The sequence below is a fragment of the Balaenoptera physalus genome (genome assembly GCF_965194825.1).
Source record: "Balaenoptera physalus genome assembly, chromosome: 14".
Lineage (NCBI taxonomy): Eukaryota > Metazoa > Chordata > Mammalia > Artiodactyla > Balaenopteridae > Balaenoptera > Balaenoptera physalus.
Genome location: NC_138893.1, coordinates 4,043,917 through 4,064,094, shown reverse-complemented (window position 1 = coordinate 4,064,094; position 20,178 = coordinate 4,043,917). Strand labels below are relative to the sequence as shown.

Sequence of the window (20,178 nt, the reverse complement as noted above, 5' to 3'; positions counted from 1 at the left end):
CCCAGATCCTTTGTTTTCCAGGTGAGGTTCCCACTACCTCCCCCACAGACTTGCTGTGAGATTCCAGTGAAATAGGTGAGTCGAAACCATTCTGTGAATGCTGCACAAGCTGCAGATTTCACAGCTGGAGATTCTGCGCAAAGATGCTCATTTTCTACCTGTCCAGAAGCCACCCGTCTGCACACGCTGCCCATAGCTTCCTGTCTGCTGCTCTCGAGCCCGGCGTGGCTTCACACACAACACTGCGCCAGACTTTCTAGATGCCTGCCCACCTTGCTATGGCATGATTCCTCCAGGAAGCTCAGCAGACACTTCCCGGCTTCCAGGGAAGACTGCAAAGGGGATTTCCTCACAGCAGAGCTGCAGACGCCACGAGTTCCGCCCTACATGCACAAGGTGGCGACCTGAGACTCGGACCGCTGTGTGCCATGGGGGCTGGGAAGCCAGTCCGCATATTTTCCTGAGGACAGACGGATCTAGCATGACTGGGAAACAGGGCAGCAGGTAAGAGGTCCCAGAGCCTTGGGTCAGCACACTGGCGAGGAAGAGATTTCCATCTGTGCCTCAGGGCACAGGGGTAAAGCGTTAAAGCAGAGGGGACGCAAGGATCACACATTTAATTCCAGAAAAGCCTCTGCTGTTTACCTTTCAAACACAAATTTACTACAGTAAATACCACTGTTTTTTTTAAACGTGATAATGGTATGGTGGTTATAAAATCCTTATCAGAGATGCAAACTGAACCATTTCTGGGTGAAACCGCTTCAAGACTGACCATCTGTTGATCACTGGTGAAGCTAAGTGGTTTGTACATTCACTCCACTTTTGTGCACGCTTGAAAATTTCCATCATAAAAAAAGTTTAAACAAAATCCTCCATCGTCATAAAAACGGATTTCACAGCAGGGGAAGTGAGAAATGGATTCTAACAGCGCGATCGAGTGCCAGACGTTCGGGGCTAGGGGACAAGCCGCTAAAAGTCACTCATGTGAGCAGCTCTGTCTCGTCCCAAGGCATCAGCACCCTCATCAGAGCCCTGGGGCGGGAAGGGTCCCAGGCACCATATGTAACCGGCATTGGCCATAAAGTGCTTTCTGGGCTGGGAGGCACCCCAGCTGTTGAGCACCGTGAGGACACGTGCTCTGTGAAGGAGGGAGCAAGGTGCAGAGCTCCCCACTCGGCCTTCCCCGTGGGAAAACTCACTTCAGCCATAAATGAGAACACGGACACGAGAAAGCACTCTGGGAAAGGGGCTTCTGAGGCAGAAGAAAGAGGGACAGAACAAGACCGCAGGTACCAATTCAGCCCTTTGGAGGCACCTGCGATGCGGCAAGGGGAGCCCGCTGTTTCCGGCTGCTGTGCCTTGGTCCCTGCAGGTCCTCCTCCCTGGAATGCCCTTCGCCATGAAAACCTACAAGTCCTCCAACATTCTGTCATCTGTGAAGCGTTCAGCGACCACCCAGGCCGACGCCGCTCACTCCATTTTCATTTCTGCCCGAGCCAGTCCTGGGTGTGTCTGGCGCAAGAGCCCTGCACTGCCTGCCCTTCTCTCCTGCTCAGCGGGGGAGGGGGAACCTCTGCAGGCTGCATCTCCCTGTTCCCTGAAATCAGAGATCTTCAAGCCGATTCAGCCAATGAGAAGCACAGGCCAGCGGCTGGAAGGAGGGAGGGTGGGGGTGTTTCTCCCCTCTCCTCTCCACCTTGGGCAGCATTCCTGTCTCAAGGCCCCCATGGCTCCAGCCCTCTCCCTGAGTGACCCCTGCCCTGGGCTCTGATAACACCACCTCTACCCTTTGCCCTCTGGAGGAGGAGGTATGGGAGGGCTGTCCTGCTACTCCAAACCCCTGGCCTGTCTCACTGCACCTCCCGGTGAGTTGTATTCTCAGCGACTCTATCATTGGGATAACCAACTTCTGGGATTAAATTCTCTCCCTCCTGTTCTGCAGGGTCTGTTTTCCTGTGTGAACCCTAAATGGGTTCCATCTTCCTTCAACCATGCTGTGGTCACTGCTTTCTCACCTGTCTCCTAGCAGCCTCTGAGCTCCTTCACAAAGTCTTCTTGAGCTCTGGATGCCCTGCCTTGCTCCTAAAAGGACATCTCAAGCATACAGCCGGCACTTAGTAGGTGTCCAAAAACTAAACTGAGTTAAATGAACGCCAAGGATACTTGATCACCTCTAAGAGCTAGAGGCAGGCCGCAGGAAGAGAAAACTTTTGGAAACATCTTTATGGTGGAAGCAGATAGGGTAGGGGGTCCCTGGAGAAAGAGAACCAGGCGTGGCTTTCTTGACATAAGGGAAGCCATTTTGGGCCTAAGCCATCCTGTGATCAAAGCCTAGCCACAGTGCTTGCCCTTGAACAGGTCTCCGTAATTAACGATCTTTAGGGAAGTAAGGGAACGCAGAAACAAAGGAAAAGCAGCCCGGAAACAACAGCTGAGCAATAAAACAGAGTCCTACTTCCTCCTCAAGGGATATATAATCTGATACTTATCTTTGAGTCCCGCAGGGACAAAGGTCCCCACCCAGGTGGGGGACGGAATGATACTGACCTTTTCTGACCCGCGTGACTTCAATAAACTAAAGCTTGGACTCTGTCAAACTTTGCCCCAATTCTATGCTGAAGTCTCTGCTCAAGCCACTTCACGAATATGCATGTACCCTCAGCTAACCCTAACCTTAACCCCAATTTTGCTGCTGGGGCGACACTGCTTTGGGGAAAGATCCCCGGTGTCCTCCTTACTTGCCGCAAGTAATAAATCCTTCCTTCTCCCGCTCTTTGGCTTGGTTGTGTCTTTTGGCCTGAAACCCACCAAGAGGCAAACCCAGTTTTCAGGTAACAAAGGGAAAGAAGAAGGAGCCTTGAGAGGAAACTGAGTCTAAGGATTCACTACCCAAGAATATAGAGCAACTGCCCAGACGACAGGACAAGGACTTAAGATTATGAATGTAAAAGACAAACTTTGCTCTACTCTAAACTCCTACAAGGAATTTCACGGAACCTCACAGCTGCAAGTGGTCACAGAAATACAACACGGTGGTTAAGAATGGGGGCTGCAGAGCCGGGCTGCCAATCCAATGACTCTGGCAAGGTAACCTCTCTGTACTTCAGCTCTCTCCATCTGTAAATCTGCACCAACTGTGCCCTGTGGTTTAGTTTCAAGAGCTCAAAGAAACAGTGCATGCTGGCTTCATCAGCCATTATCTGAAACATAGCTCCGGGGTTTCAAACCCGACTGCCAGCAGGATGCAAAATGAACCAGCCTGTGAAGCTGAGAGATGATGCCCAAGGCAAACGAGAGCATCCGTGCCTTTCCTGTCCTAAGACCTCTCTTTCCAAGGGCTTTCCAGACTCTGAAGCCAAACCACTCAACTGTGGGCCAAAAGCAGCCTGCCCGTTTGCAATCCCTGAATTCTCAACAAGCCTTCTCAGTGAACCGAGGAGAAAACAGAGGCCCCAGAAGTATTTGTGATCTGTGCCTGGCCCTACAGCGAGAGGCCGAAAGGCCCTGTTTCTCCCTGTGCCACTGCAGGCTCAGAAGGAAAGGAGAAATGAAACAAGAGGGCTGGTAACATGTGGCCAAATAAAGGGAGACATACAGTCAAAGACAGCTTGCAGGGAGGAAGAAATAAGGAAGCTGGTGGAGGAAGGACAGAAAAAGTGAAAGCAAACTGAGAGCAGCTTGAGGAAGAAGAGGAGGTGACGCCCCGAGAAGACCTCGAAGAGCCACACTATGGACTTCCCTGGTGGTCCAGTGGTTAAGACTCCGCGCTTCCACTGCAGGGGGCATGGGTTCCATCCCTGGTCGGGGAGCTAAGATCCTACAAGCCACTCCGTGTAGCCAAAACAAACAAACAAAAAAAGGAGCCACACTAAAGGAGATGACAGTGTGGGCTGGCTTCACAGAGGAGGAGAGGAGGAAAAGGAAGGGCAAGAAGCAAATCCACCATCACCACATAAAGACAGAAAAGGAAGATACTGAATGCGTCCTGAGGGCTTCTGTGAGTCTCATCAGTTATCCCCCAAACCTGAGAGCTAAGACAGCATGAGCCCTTTTTAGAGAAGGCACAGTGGCTTAGGGGTCAGGTAAGAGGCCATATGATCACAGAGGGAGGCAGGAGCAGAACTGAGTTGTTTGTTTGTTTGTTTATTTTTTAAGTCCTATGGGTTTTAGGATTGCCAGATAAAATAGAGGATGCCCAGTTAAATCCGCATTTCAAATAAACAACGAATAATTTTTTAGCACACGTATGTTCCATGCCACAGTGGGGACGTACAGACACTAAAAAACTATTCATTGTTTCCCTGGAATTTAAGTGCACCTCCTCATGCTGGGTTTGTTTTTGCCGAATCTGGCACCCCTACCTGGTTTCCGCGTCTCTCTCCATTACACCAAGTTCTCTCCAAGAACCCAGGGGTGGAAAAACAGAAAGGAGTTAACGAATAAAAGGAAAGAAGGGATGATTCACACAGACGGCCTCACGGAGAATGCTCATCTACAACACGTCAAAGCCTAAGAACAAAAAATGTGAGCGGTGGAACCCACGGGAATTGGAGAACAAGAGAAAGAATGTACTCATGAAAATCAGCACAGCCTACTGGCTTCCGCGTGTGGGCTGACAGGTGGATTCCAGGTGCCTTTTCACGTCACCCATCAGGTACCAAGGACCCAGAGCTGCAAGGCACGGGGTCAAGGAAGAACCAAACAAATCAGCCGTTCAAGTGATCAGTGCTGCTCTCTCCCTCACCTCAAAGGGCTCGATGGGCAGGCGCTCCAAGTAGCCCGGGAGCAGGCAGGGAGAAACCAGAGGACCCTAACGGCCTTGGCTAGAGCAGACAGATGACAGCGAAGGCGGGACGGGCATTCCTGGGTCCCAGACGGCTTACTGCAACTCGTTTACTGACAATGCCAGCTGAGTCCCTGAATTACACCGACTGCCTGTCTGTCTGTCCTCCTTGCCCCCTCTCATCACACCAAAAGCCTTCATAGCAGGACAGTAAAACCCCAACGGCGCCCTGGTGAAAAGCACGCTCCTGCAACCTTCACGAAGTCCCCAGGCTACCGTTTCTACTGCTAGAGAGAGAGCCAGAGGCAACAGAAAGAAAACCAGTCCCTTGAGAAGTCCCCAGCGAACAAACTGCTGGCCTCCACAGACCCACTCAGGGCTCACAGGCCGGGCGGTCCCTCCAGCACGTGGGCACTGCAAGCCTGCAAAGTTGGGCAGTTTCAAAGAGTCCTGTTTTGCTTTCTGTTCTTCAGACCAGCCGCTAAGCAAGAGTGGCATTCGTGTCTCAGCCATCAAAGTGTACCCTCTAGAACCCACACCCCCATGAAACAGGGTCAAAAGTCACACGACAGAGAAGCAGGACGACTGCCTGCTGCCCACAGCGCTAAAGGCAGAAAACCGGGCAAAGGCACGCGCTGGGTCTTTTTTCATGAAATAATGGAAGGAGCCCGACAACTGGCCTATAAGAAAAAATGGATCTTTTAGGAAACGCGTTTGCCTCCTGCTGTCCTGTTACTTTTACACGGCCACACAGGCTGCCTTCATCCTGACTCACCAAACCCTAGGAAATCGGCCGAGTTCCCAGGCAGCCCCAAGTGCCAGAAAAACACAGGCCCTGAGAAGCCAGGCTGCAGAGCTCCCCAGCCTGAGGTCTCCGCAGAGCTTGGTTCTTGCTACCTCAAACCGTCGCCTCTCAGCTTGCCGGACACTGCTTTGCACCGTCATGTTATATATGGGATTAACAAGAACAGTTTTGATCTTGAAACACATTTTGGAGAACAAGAAAAAGTGTGTATGGGAGGGGGGGTGTTACTAATCATCTTTAATATCATTTTCTACAAGAAGAATAATTCACAAATGACCAAAACACTTTGATGTGCACTGTTTCATGTGATCCTCATAACGACAGTGGGTGGAAGCAAGACAGGTACTAACCCTAAAGACTGGTTTAACCAAATAAGTCCACCAAGGCTCAAAGGCTCTGAGGGCAGCATAACATAACTAGCAAGGTAGCTAGAATCTCAACTAACTGGCAGACACGTTCTGCAGGGCCTGTGTGGCCCTCGCAGTGATCAACACTAGGGAAGGGGGTGGGGCTACCCAGGGGGCAGAGCTAAATGGAAAACAATTCCACAGATACTCACACAGTGGAATACTGCATAGCAGTGGCAAAGAACCACCGCTGCAGGTAACGCAGATGCTGACTAACGCAGATGCTGACTAATTCGTCAGTGTAGGAACTAGGATAAGAAATCAAAGAATTTACGCACATACAAAATACATTCTGTATAAAGTCACTTATCATATGAAGTTCGGAAAGAAGCAAAATTAATCTATAGTGATAGAAGTCAGAACAAGGTTACTTCTGGAGGGGTGATGAGTGGAACAGAGCACAAGGGAACTTCAGGGGGTGCTGATACCAGCATGCATTTTGATCGGGGTAATGATTTTACACTGGTGAATTCATTTGTAAATTCATTGAGCACTTTTCCATAAATTTGTACATTCAAAGCTTGGGTACTTTACTGTATGTTTAACTCCATTAGAGTTTATAAGAAGTAAACCTGGGGGACTTCCCTGGTGGTGCAGTGGTTGGGAGTCTGCCTGCCAATGCAGGGGACACGAGTTCGAGCCCTGGTCAGGGAAGATCCCACATGCCGCGGAGCAACTAAGCCCGTGCGCCACAACTACTGAGCCTGTGCTCTAGAGCCCGCGAGCCACAACTACTGAGCCCGCGAGCCACAACTACTGAAGCCCGTGAGCCACAACTACTGAGCCCACGAGCCACAACTACTGAAGCCTGCACTCCTAGAGCCTGTGCTCCGCAACAAGAGAAGCCCGCACACCACAATGAAGAGTAGCACCCGCTCGCCGCAACTAGAGAAAGCCCGTGTGCAGCAACAAAGACCCAATGCAGCCATAAATGAATGAATGAATGAATGAATGAATGAAGTAAACCTGGACACCCCCCCAAAATAAATTCCACAAACTTTACTGAGCAGCTGCTGTGCTAAGGCTGTGGAGAAATGCAAATGATGCTTCAAATGTCAGGGTTTAATGCACCAACCAAGGTACCATCAGACTGCCCAGTTCAAATCCTGGGACACAGAGACAGCAAAACGTTGCTACGAGAATGAAGTGAGTCCCTGAAAGTAAGGTGTTCAGATATGCACCGGGCACAGAGTGAGACCATAATACGTAGCTATTATTATCATGGAATAAGACAGATCATCTTATAGAGGACAAATGACAAAGTACCTGTCTCCCAGTAGTTTAGAAGGAAAACACCAATGTCTGCACTAAGCAGCCAGAGCAGATTATGAAAATGCAGAAACGCTCCTACTGTTGCCCACGCTCCTACTGTTGCCCCCTCCCTGCCCGCTTCTGTCATTAGCCCCTGCATGGGACCCAGGAAAAGAGCCCACGCCGGCCCTGCTCTGCTCCCCAGTTTCCTTTCTTTCCCCACAGTCATGGAATGCCTCCTCCGGCCACCACCCCTGCCCACACCTAGACGAACTTCAATTTATCCTTCAGCTTTTAGCTTCAGCATCACCTCCTGAGAGAGGGAAAGCCCCCCTTGCCTGTGGTTCCCACTCCCGGCCTAAGTCAGGGGCCCTCCACCAGCTCCGAGTGCAGTCTCCTCCCAGCCGCTATCCGTGGCACACTGCCTGGCATACAGCAGGGGATCAATACAGTGCTTGAAAAACAATCCACTCTTACTGTGCAACTCAGACTATTTTTAAGTAGAGGTTATAACAGAAGTACAAAGAGACTTGTTCCAACCTGGGATGGGGTGGGGGGGAGAGGAGGGGGGAGCGGCGCCCAGATGGCTGAGCTATCAGCAGAGGTGGCACCTACTGGGGTACATCAGACAGGGTCAGGGATGGAACAGACCAAGGCCCAATACTGGAGGGCGAGACAGCCAGAAAGGTGCTCGCAAACCGCCCCCCTACCCACTGAAGGCACCCTCTTTATCATTGTTTCTTTTCCAAAGCAGGGAGTCTGCTACCCTGGATACACTCCCTGAGGCCTGGGTTGGCATCCTGGGAATTCGCTGTGCTAATGCGGCAGCCCTCACTACCCTAAATGAAGGAATACAACAGTGTGGGAACAACTAAGAGGAAAACGCCCCCAACAGGATGAAAATAAAACTGTTCATAAATTAACTTATGGGTAGCCTTGTGCTTAAACTCTGAGGCCAGACTGGGAGTTCAAATTCCAGCCCCCCTGATAGCCTTGGGTCTTCAGGCAAGTTACATAACCTCTCTGGCCCTAAATTTGCAAATTTGCAGGCTACCCATCAGTGGTGCAGATTAAATGAGAGGATATATGCAAGCCCTCCCGACAGCACCTTTGCCATAGTAAAAGCACTGGGTAAACATTAGCTGTCGTCACAGCAGCACAAAACGACTTGCAAGTAGAGCAATGCTGGTAAGGAAGAATCTCAAGCTTTTTTTTCTTTTTCAGACTTCCTTAAATTATGGTTTATTCGAAATGCCATCAAGGAAATTAAACATGAGACATTTCATTAAAAAAAAAAAAAAAAGGGCAACCATCATCTGCAAGGTTTCTCTCCTTTCCCAGTCCTTTCTCTTTCCCAGAGGACAAGCTTTCACTGTGGGTTAGTCCCTCCCCAGGCTCTCCACATCTGGGAGCTCACTCTAAAGGCAAATTCAGAGCAATGGTGCGGAGCCCAGAGCTGGGGTGCCATCTGTTTGCTGAATGACAGAAAAGAACCAGATGTGGGATAGCCAACAGGCAATAAAAATTGAAGTCGGAGCAAGATATCAACAGCACTTTAATTAAAATGCTTTGGGTCCTAATTCACAACTTCAACACCAAGACAAGAAAAAGCAGCTAGCTGCTTTTGTAGATCAGACTAAATTTTTCCTATAAAAAATACACAAATTTTAAAGTCACTAGAAACAGAGGTTACCAGGAGCTGGAGGTATAGGAGAAATGGAGAGCTACTGTTTATTGGAAACAGAGTTCCTGCCTGGGATGATGAAAAAGTCCTAGAGAGAGATAGTGGTGAATATAACTAACGCCACTGAACTGTACGCTTAAAAATGGTTAAAAGGGTAACTTTTATGTCATGTATATATTACCAGCAAAAAAAAGAAAAATTACCAAAAAAAAAAAAAAAAAAAGTCACTGGCCCTCTTCTCTGGGTACTTAGGGCATTTCTCAATAATAAGCTACACGCACTCCAGGTTTAAAATGATGTGAAATACTTAATATATTTTTCAAAGGACATGGCACCTTACCAGGTAGTGATTTAGACCTAAAGAAGTCCAAACCTCTGCTTTATGGCACATATACTCAAAATTGTATTCTTTGATTAACAAAGACGTTAAAATCATCTAGCCGATTTTTTTCTCAAATTTTTGTGTTTCTATAATCAGGAGCTCCTAAACGAAGCAGAGACACAATGTTTTGACTCTTAGCAAATGTCTTTGTTTAGATAAATTAAGGCCTGCCTAGTGAAGAACCAAAAAAAAAAAACCCCAAACAAAACCAAAAATCTCAATAGAATAAAAGTTATTATTTGAGTTGGTATATTGGGATAATTGAAAAAAAAATACCAACTGCTTACATGCAAATAATTTCATGAGTTGAGAAGCTCTTCCTATAATTAAACACCAAATAATTTTTCTCTCAAGACTATTTTAGCCCTTCTAATTCAGTCTCAAAAACCTTGACTGCACAAGACTGTTCACTAAAGAAAGAAACACATGAAGGGTTTAATGCAGGTACTAGATTTCTAAGAACTTTCCTTAGCTCACCCATACTCCATGTTGTTTTCATTCTTTCACTTTCCTCTTTCCTTCTATGGAAAACTTTTTTGAATTATGACCTACGTCTGTCTGGCTGAATATTCCAACTCTGCTCCTCAGTACCGAATGGCCTCATTTGATCCCAAGTGCGCTGAGACGCCCTGGAGGGTGTTAACCAGCTCACTGGTGACACAAACCTGGCACCCACAGAGGCTGGTTTGATTTGGAACAGATGCATGGAAGATTATACCATCAATCAACACCGCTTTTCTAAAAAACTGGAGTTTGAAATTGTCCATAAACTAGTATCTCTAATTAACTTTAATGTAAACACAGTTTCCCATTAAAGACTTAAGAAATTTGGTCCATCCAACAATTTCCATGTAAGGAAAGCGGGTGGGCCCCAGAATGTAACAGGAACAGATGAAAAAACCACCTATATAATTTTGATCTACAGGCAGATGTAAATTATGAAATTAAAAACATCAATGACATTTCTTTTCAATCATCACCACATACAAAGAAAATTAAAAACAAACAAAAAGCCTTTCGGTGCCACCTGGACAGACAAATTGAGCAACAGTTCTCCCCATCTCTGCCTTACAAAATAAAAATAAACTCCAAGCTACTTAAACTGTGAGTGAATATGACACATTGTTTCCCTTAGATGTATTCACCGTATTAGATGAACTTCATTTTGGAAGGTGGAAGGTAAGCCAGCCCTCCCTGGAACCCTGGCACCAGTCTGCCTGAACTACCTTTCTTGTTTCCACTTGTATGTTGGTTATTTCTGCACTTCACAACTCTCTGGGCTGCAAAGTGCTGGAGAGGGAAGGACCGTTGCCTCTGCTCTGAATTCCCTACAGCACCCAGCTGGGGCCAAGCCGAATGCAAGTCAAGTGCAATCCTGCTGGAGAAGCCCTTACATTCCTTCTGGGTATTTCAGAGTATTTGGCACACAGTAGGCAGTTCCCAAGTACTTGTAGGTTGAATCCTATTTCAGGTTGTATTTATCACACGCCATTCTGTGCCTTACTGAAGAGGTGAAAATTTCCCAGCATTAAACGAGTATTAAAATGAATTTTAATCACCAAACTGCACCCCATGCATCGGATCTAGGGACTAATAATAAGTAAGGAGGTGAGTTCATTCTCAATAACCATCAAAGTATTAACCCTTTGTTTAATACTCTCCCTAAAAGAGAAGGCCTACACAGTGTGACATTTGCAATTTACTGGTAGGAGCACTGGAATAAAATCCACAGCTGTGGGCTTGAGAAGCATCAAAGATAAGAAAATCTGACAGCCTTGGGGAAGGAAAATAGGAAGAGTCTGCAAGTTAACCCCACTCCAAGATCCTGACGATTAGAAATATTTTCCAGAACATTCGTTCCCCTGTCAAGAAAATTTCAACCACCACCAAGAAAGAACACCCTGAACCTGTGAACATTTACTCCGCCAGCTTTGATGATCAATCCATCTAAAAGCAACTGCACGGTGATTGAAAACAAAATGCAACGCCTACCCACTGAGGGGAACAAGGAAGATGACTGTTGCTCCTTGCTCAACCTGGCTGTGTGAGTCTAAAAGCTCAGATTAGCATTTCTAGGTGTATACGCCGCAAGGCATAATTTGAGGAAAAAGAAGAGGAAAAAAAAAAAAAAGAATTCAAGTACACACTGGGTGTGACACTCTATCGACCCCCCAAACTCCACTTTGCAAGCCACATGTGGAAATCCACAAGAATTCAGCAAGTCTCCCCATCCTGTTTGCAGCAACTTCCCTGGTGTGGAGATTCAGGTGCCTGGTACCTGCCCTGATGCCTCCCCACCCTTGATGGCCATGCTTGTTTCCCAGAAGCCGCTGTGGGGCATTTCAACATTAAATAAGGTTATAAGAAACGCCTGGTGTGACCTGCCACCATCACCAAAACTGAGGTGGCAAATCTGAACACTTCCAGCAAAGCCCTTGGAAAGGTGAACCCAAAGACACTTTGTCCCCTTTTAGAGGTGAAATGTATCATGAACGCCTAGGTATATGCTACAAGGTAGCCTATAACATCATCCATAGTTAGAAAGCAAAGGCTTGGGACACTCACTGATTGTAGTGTTCCGCCAAAGTATACAATGTATCCATTCATCCATCCAACGATGGTTAAGATGGTGTTTGCTGTTGTTCCGGATGCAGGTAGGAGAGCGGCTCTATGAGCACAAGGTCAGGAGACAGCCTTGGTGCCCTTGCCCAGTAAAAAACAAAACAAAACAAAATACCTCATCACCCAATGCCTCTGCGGTCAACCCAACATCCCCTTGAATGTCTACTGCATGCCAAGCACTGAGGAACGGAAGTGAACAAGGCAAAGTCTGCCCCTGAAGGAATGAACACATCTCCCATCTCCCAAAGGGGAGACCTATGTGATGGGGGCCTGGAGAGGGGGCAGTCTCATGAATGGGCACCTAACCCAGCGTGTAGCTAGCAAACAGGCAGCGCTAGCGCACGCTGGGGTCAGGGAGAAAGTATAGTCTACTTGCATTTACTAGGTGAAGGAGTAGGAAAGGACATTTAAGGGCAGGAGGTACATCTTAGAGAAGCCAGAGAAAGCTACTGAAATTCCAGGAACCAGCTGTTCAGCAGAGAGAGAGCTTTGAAAATGTGAAGGGTGTGTCTGTGAAGTAAGCAGGGGCCAGAGCACACAGAGCCTGGTAAACCACAGAAAGTTTACCTGGATCCAGAGGGCAATGGAAGCCACTGAAAATCTGTGAGCAAGCAACAGCCAACTTGGATTTCTGCTTCAGACCAGCGTCTCTGGTCTTGAACAAGAGTCACCACAAACTAGATACTGGTGATTCTCTGAACTATTCCCCATCCTCAGCAAAAGAAATAAAAGCACTAGAAAAGACTGTCACAACTGTCCTCTACGGTTTTGTGGGGATTTTTTTTTTTAATCAAATACAAAGAGATTATATGAAACATACAGAAGAAATCTAAGAATGGCCTCTTTAAGAAGACTGGATTTGTGTATAATTAGACCTAACTGTGAGGTCATGCTTTTCTCAGAGTTGTGTCTAAAGTTGGGTGTTACCATAAGAATCTAAGAAAAAAAGTTTTAAAGCAGGAAAAAAAAAAATGACACACACTACACCTTTTTATAAGGGCAATGTTGATCTGATAGTTTCATAGAGTCTGCCAAAACAAAGTCTTAAAAAATGGAAAATAATGTATTAGGCTTCCAGAACAAATAATCCAAAATCCACAATATTAACTATACGGTGGCTTTTACTGGTTAATGAAATCATTACACTGTTGATATTTAAAATAGCCAGGTTTTCTAATCATGCCGTACCAACATGTTTTTCTACTATAACTTCAAAATGCCTTTGTATTCCTCTACTTCCCTAAACTTGTATAATGAAAGACTAATTTTATAGATAGAAAAAGACAACTAAATTCTAGTGATTTATCAAAGGTCTTTATTTTCTAACCAAACACATGGCGAAGGCCTGAAGTGGTATAGAAAACACACCTTAGAGAACTAGAGAACTAGCCACGCCAAGTATGAGACCCTGCTTATACCCTGAGAAACTAGTCCAGAACTTAGAAGCCATTCAACTGCTGCCCACAATTGCATTTCCTCATCTTCTCAGAGACCGCGACCCCTGGACACATCTCGCTACACTGAGTCAGATAGTCTCCGATTACACTTTAACCCACAGGACAAGCCAGGCAGACTTAGCCTAACATCTAAAAGCTACTCAGCAGTGTGACTGAGCATTTGTTGTTTATTTTCTCCACTCCAAAGAAGAAATTATGATCGATAATAAGCAGTCTGGTTCCACTGCTGATTTACTGGGAGAAATCAGATAATCACTCAAAACATTCCATTCCACCTCTAACCCAAAGAAAACACACCGGGGGCAAGTGGTAACACCAGACACTTGCAGACATGGATGAAGGGCCTCGTACAGTTGGTTCTTCCCCACAGATGATGTTTACCTCTATCATACAGATGCGGAGAACACAGACCCATGAAACGAGTCCTTTAATAAATGGGTAGCTTGACCAGAATAAACGCCTACATACCAAAAGAGACAGAAAAGACCACTGGTTAAGAACTTCTATTGGTCTTTGGACTTGGCTTAAAAAAAGCGGGCACAATAATGAGCTATTACTACACACCTATTAGAATGGACAAAATCCAAAACAGACAACACCGAATGCTAGCAAGGATGTGGAGCAACAGGAACTCTCATTCATTGCTGGTGGGAATGCAAAATGCTACAGCCACTTCAAAAAGACTGGCCATTTCTTTCTTTCTTTTTTTTAAACGTAATCTGAGACTGAGAGAAACTGCAACCTATTTTATTTATTTATTTATGTTTGGCTGTGTTGGGTCTTCGTTTCTGTGCGAGGGCTTTCTCTAGTTGCGGCGAGCGGGGGCCACTCTTCATCGCGGTGCGCGGGCCTCTCACTGTCGCGGCCTCTCGTGTTGCGGAGCACAGGCTCCAGACGCGCAGGCTCAGTAGTTGTGACTCACGGGCCTAGTTGCTCCGCGGCATGTGGGATCTCCCCAGACCAGGGCTCGAACCCGTGTCCCCTGCATTGGCAGGCAGATTCTCAACCACTGCGCCACCAGGGAAGCCCTGTCTGGCGGTTTCTTAACAAAATAAAAACACTCTCACCATACCATCCAGTAATTGTGCTCCTTAGTATTTACCCAAATGAGCTGAAACCTTCTGTCCACCCAAAAACTTGCACACAGATGTTTACTGCAGCTTTATTAATAATCGCCAAAACTTGGAAGCAACCAAGTCCTTCAGTAGGTAAATGGATAAGTAAGCTGTGGTACAGCCAAACAATGGAATATTATTCAACACCAAAAAGAAATGAGCTATCAAGCCATGAAAAAACATGGAGGAAACTTAAATGCATATTACTAAGTGAAAGAAGTCAATGTGAAAAGGCTACAGACTGTATGATTCCAACTATATGACTTTCTGGAAAAGACAAAACTATGGAGACAGTAAAAAGATCAGTGGTGGCCAGGGTTTAGGGACGGATGAAAAAGCAGAGCACAGGGGATTTTTAGGGCACTGGATCTGCTCTATATACTATTACGGTGCTACATGTCATTTTACACTTGCCCAGACCCATGGAATGTACAACACCAAGAGTGAACCCTAATATAAACTATAGACTTCGGGTGATTAAGATGTTTCAATGTTGGGTCATTGATTGTAACAAATGTACCACTCACATGGGGGATGCTGATAATGGACGATGGGAGGAAGGGGAGGGAATATTGGGGGAATCTCTGCACCCTCTGCTTCAGTTTTCTGCAAACCTAAAACTACTCTAAAAAACAGTTTTAAAAAAAGCACGCTGCTCTCTTCCCAGGGTGTGGCTGATTAACAAGGTACCTTCCTGAACACGTTCAAGGAAATCAAAAGACATCCCTAATCGCCTTTTGTGCTCAAAACATGAAAGTTAATATCACAATTAGAGGAACTAGTAAGAGCCATGAAGGCAAGTAGTAATAGGCTTCTTGTACCATCTTCCCTTCAAATAAACTACATAGTGAAAAATCTAGCAAAGCCTTCACTTAATTGAATATCTAGACCTTGTCAAAAAACTTCCTGGGCAGCTACCAGCAAGGGCTATATTTCAGTTAGCGTTGTCAGGGGCTGTGCAGCTTAACCTTGACATAGACTATGACAGCGTTGTTCAATGGAATCCTTACATCCACAGACCCACTTCATGTGGTTGCACACACTTCTCCTCGCAAATTACACACCCTAGAGGTCAAACCCACCAAACACAATCTGTGTCCTAGGTCAGTTAACTCTAACAAAATTCTCAAAAGTTTAAAGGAATCTCTCCCCTGCATTTGCCTTAGTAACACCTGCCAAGTACTAGGGAACTCAGGAAACCACAAGCACTTTATTTGTTTCCCTGAATATATTAATCAGAGATTAAAGAAGCATGGAGAGACTTCTGGTACGTATAGGCTGTCATCTAAAACAATTTTAAAATTTGACTCAGTGAGGCCACATAACATTTCACAAGGCGTATTTGGTGAAATGTCAGTTTTAGTTGAGGGAAGTGCCAAGGAAGCCACCATGCTCTTCACGCCAAGTATTCAGAGGCCTCTGATCTTACACACCAGGAATGAACATGTTTGTCCATGCAAAGCCAACGTGTGGTGTACAATTTACAGACCTACTTTTTAATATGGCCAGGTGTCAAACAGATAACCCTTTCCTAGTCTCTCCACCCCCCTTATCCTCCCTCCCAAACAAAAACAGCCTGAACTGCTCACAGTACGCAAGAAGCCAGAGATTCTGTTTCATGTAAGTGTTACTGCTTTTGGTGGTTCACATTCTCCAAGAGACCAACGAACCCTCTCATTTACTCACTCCAACCTTAACTAAATTGCTTCCACCAGCTTCCCCCTCTTCTCAAACCCCCACTCACCATAGACATCTCTCTCAGCCAAGAAAGCTACTCAAGAGGCTTGGAAGTGGCTGCCTCTGCAAATTCCTCCCCCTTCCTACCGAAAGAGCACTTGAAGAACTTCACAGTCTGCAGACACATGAATATGGCTCCAATGCCATTCACCAGGGCTGGATTTGAGCATGCGGAGTGTCTTTCAACAACCAATTTCTATTTAGGCTGCCCACCACACTGAAACTGGGGTGAAAACCTGCTTTCTAAGCAAATTCACAATGCCATCCAGTTCCCAAGTGTGAGCTAGCACTGGGGCGGGGGGGGGGGGGGGGGGGCATACACACACTCCCTCCTCCACTGAAGACTTTTTCCTGGCACAGGGGCATCCTAAACTTGCCCCATTTCATTTCCAGGGTTGTGATCTTTGATCTGTCCCCAAGTCCATGCCTTTTTCTCCATCTGAAGGTTCAGCCTAATCAGCTATTGTGCAGCAGCAATGGCAATTTATCCCCTTGGTTTCTTGACACTTTCCTCTCTCCTCCTGGCTGGGAATCTGTTTTGATCTCAACAGGGTTGTCTGTATGGGGATCCTGCAAGTTAATGATGCAGCTAGCTGGCAGGGATGGTAGGTGAGAGCACACAGTGTACTTTTCCAGTTATGTTTCGCTTCATCATAGCTAACAGTGGCCTTTCTAAAGGCCTGCTACACTAAAAGGGAGACCTACACCCCTAATCTTCCCCTCTTCGGGGGCGCCTCTGGAGGCCAGGTGGAAACAGAACAGACAGCCCGTTCTCCCGTCAAGTATCTGGACTCCGAAGCAAAATACCCCTAGACACTCCACCACCAATGAAGCAAACACACGTACATCTTGCTCAGCGAGGGAGTCAGTCGATCCCCTTCACCCAGGTTTCGGCCGGTTCAGGCTTCGTAGCCTTCACTCTGTCCAGGCCGGTATAAGATGCTGCATTCTCCCGGCTGTACACCGCCGCCGCCACCCCCCACCCAAGGAAAGGGCTTCCGACGGAGGTGGGCGCATCAGCTCCGGTACCCGCCCTTCCCTCTCGATCCTGGCCAGAAAAACTCCACTTCCCGGATTCCCGGCCACTCTCTCCCGCCCCCTCCCCGGGCGATCCAGCTATAGCGCCGTCCTGATGCCAGCGAAGTGCCCAGCCCAGCTGCGCACCCCCCGAACCCCAACGCAGGCCCCCGGAACAGGCCCCGGCTTCCTCACTCTCCCTCTGCCTAGGGCTCCCGGGTTCTGCACGCACCCCTCAAGCAAACTAGGACTGAAAAAAGTCCCACCCCGCCTCCCCAGCCACGCCGCCAGCCTCCAGCTCCGCCCGGGAGGGGCCTCCTCCCCAGAGGCGACAAGGAAACGCGGGTGGTGGTTCCAGCAGCCTCCCCCCGCACCCCGCGAGGGCCCTGGACCCCGGGGAGGGCAGACCCGCGCGGCCCCGAAGGGACACCTCCCTCTCCCCCACCCTCCGGGGCCGGCGGGGCTTGGCAGGGAGCGTGCTCTCTGCGGGTCCTCGGGAGCCTCGGGGAGCCCGGGGGCCGCCCGGGTCTGGGTGCAGCGTCTCCCGGGGGCGGGCGGAGGTCGGCGCTGCGGCGCGCCCCTGGGGGACACTCACGATGGTCACGCTGGCTTTGCGCAGGTCGCGGTTCTCCTCCTGCAGCGCCTTGCACTTGAGTTTGTAGGTCTCCAGCTCGATCTTGAGCACCTTGTTCTCCTGCTGCAGCGAGGCCAGGCGGTTGGTGAGCTCCTCCAGGCGGAACGGCGAGATGACAATGCCCCCCGACTTCCCACCGCCGCCGCCTCCCCCGCCGCCACCGCCGCTGCCGGCGCCCGAGGTAGACGAGCAAGACGACTGCATGGCGGCCGAGCTGCCGCTGTTGCCCCCCGCCCCGTCCGTGTCGCTCTCGCTGGCGCTGTCCGCCATGGCCGCGGCGGGCTGGGGAGACGACGAGGAGGAGGAGCAGGGAGGCGGCGGCGGCGAAGGCTGGGCTGCGAATGAGTGGGCGCCGGGCGAGCACAGGGGAGCGCCGAGCTGGGAGCCTGGCAGCAGGGCGCAGACTCGGAGCGGCTGCGAGAGAAAGAGAGGGAGCTTCCCGCTGCCAAGGGACCTCCTCTGCCAGAGAACAGAGACCCCGCCCGGGCTCGGGCAGTATTGCACTAGGGCTCGCTCCAGCCGGGCCTGGCGCGCTCGCTAGGCCGCCCTGCAAAGCCGGCCGAAAGCTCTGAGACCCGCCCGCAGCCGCCGCCGCCGCCCTCCTCCTGGCGTGCGCCGGCCGCCGGGGGAAGCGCGGGCCCGGCCGGGGCGGGAAGGCCAGGCCGGCCTACGCACCAGCCGCTCGCCGGCCACGAGTGTTCCGAGGGTGGGCCTCCCAGCCCCCTGACCTAAGCCCGAGGCCGGCCAGCCTCTTCCGGGCTCGGGCCCGCTCCTGGGAGAAGGAAACCTACCGCCCCACTAGCCTCGCAGGTGCTGGGGACACGTGGAAAGGTCAGCCCGGCTCCGGCATCCAGCCCCGGCCGAGCCCGTGACCCCATCTTCCACCGACAGTGTGTGCTCCTGTCTCCCTCTGTCTGTTTCAGACATACACGCAGCCCTTTTAGTTTGATCTCCGTGAGCTTGCCTGGGAAGCTTCGGATAGCGCTCACAGAACAACAGAAAGTTACCCTGCAAGGAGCCGAGGAGGGCGAGGCGACAGCAGCCACAGGTTAACCTCGTTAAGAAAAAATTTTTAGAAGAGACACACCGCCCTCATTACTCCTCTTCATAATCTCGTAAACCACAGTGCGCTCAATTGTTTAAACAAGGTGCAACTTTTTTTTTTCTCTGTATCTTGCAGACAACGCCAGGACCTGTCGCGCAATAGGATTAAGACAGTAACATTAATCTAATCCCAAAAGAAAAAAAGAGGAACACTTTCTGTGGATTAAAACATCTCTTTTAAATGCCAATTTTCCAAAGTAACTGCAGACAGAGCATTCGGCTATACTAAAAGTGGTGATTAAGTGGGAATACAACATAACCATCATTCTTCTTTACGATCATTTTGCCCACTTCTAGGAAAGTTTAGTAGGTCAAAAATAAAACAGTAATTATGCTACTGTGGTCTAATTCAGGGTTCTAGTTTTGAAAAGCATAAGAAATTCAAAATCAAAAGTTGTATTTCCCCTCTCCCCTCCCAAACAAAGGCTTACAGGAAATTGGCCAGCAGGTGAGATGATTCTAAACACTTTACACGGTTGACACAAAACAGCTTTCACTTATGTATAAAAATCAGAAAATGAAACTGACCAGACTAGTTTTATTATCCAAGCTTAGCCAACGGAAGAACAAACACATGGAAACAAAAAATAGGAAAAAAAAAAAAGTGTAAAATTTTTTCTATTGCTTTGAACTCTGGGGGAAGTTTATAAAGTGTTAGGAAGGATAAAGAAGTGGCTTTAATGATTTTTATTCCAACTCCTCCATTATCTTTAAACCTAAACTTGACTTAATGATTACACTGTTATTCAATGGCTAATGAGAACTGGTACCGGGAGTAAACTGAAACCTCCAAGAGTTCCAAATGACATGTCTTCTACCAAGATGTCTGCTTCTAGCAGACAGCTCCAAAATGCCAACTGCAATTAAACCCCAAATTTCTCCTAATTATTTTTTAGTTTAGTACTAGAGGACTTCTGAACTTAGTCACTGTTGCTGTAGCAGGAACAAAAAGAAAAAAAAAAATAGAGAGCTGGCTTTACTCTTCAGAAGCATACAACCAATGTAAATAATTCTGTTAGAAGTGATCCAGTTTAATTTTCACTGAAACTGACGCCTCTCACTGACTTTTCCTTTTGGGGATCTGCTACGTGAGACAAGCAGCTCGTTAAATTGGAAACGGCTTCTGGAAAACTCACTTGCTGGGTGAAATGGAGGAGCAACGCTAGCAGGGAGCGGT

General features: G+C 48.1%; 1 protein-coding gene across 1 annotated transcript in view; it reads right to left on the bottom strand.

The window, feature by feature from the left end:
• Positions 1 to 18,817, bottom strand: part of CCDC6 (coiled-coil domain containing 6) — a 113,855-nt gene extending 95,038 nt beyond the window's left edge. The window contains exon 1 of the mRNA XM_082425603.1: positions 17,859 to 18,817. Coding sequence (XP_082281729.1) covers positions 17,859 to 18,167 — 309 coding nt within the window. The 5' untranslated portion in view covers positions 18,168 to 18,817. The remainder of the gene's footprint in view (positions 1 to 17,858) is intronic.
• Between the last annotated feature and the right edge of the window lie 1,361 nt (positions 18,818 to 20,178).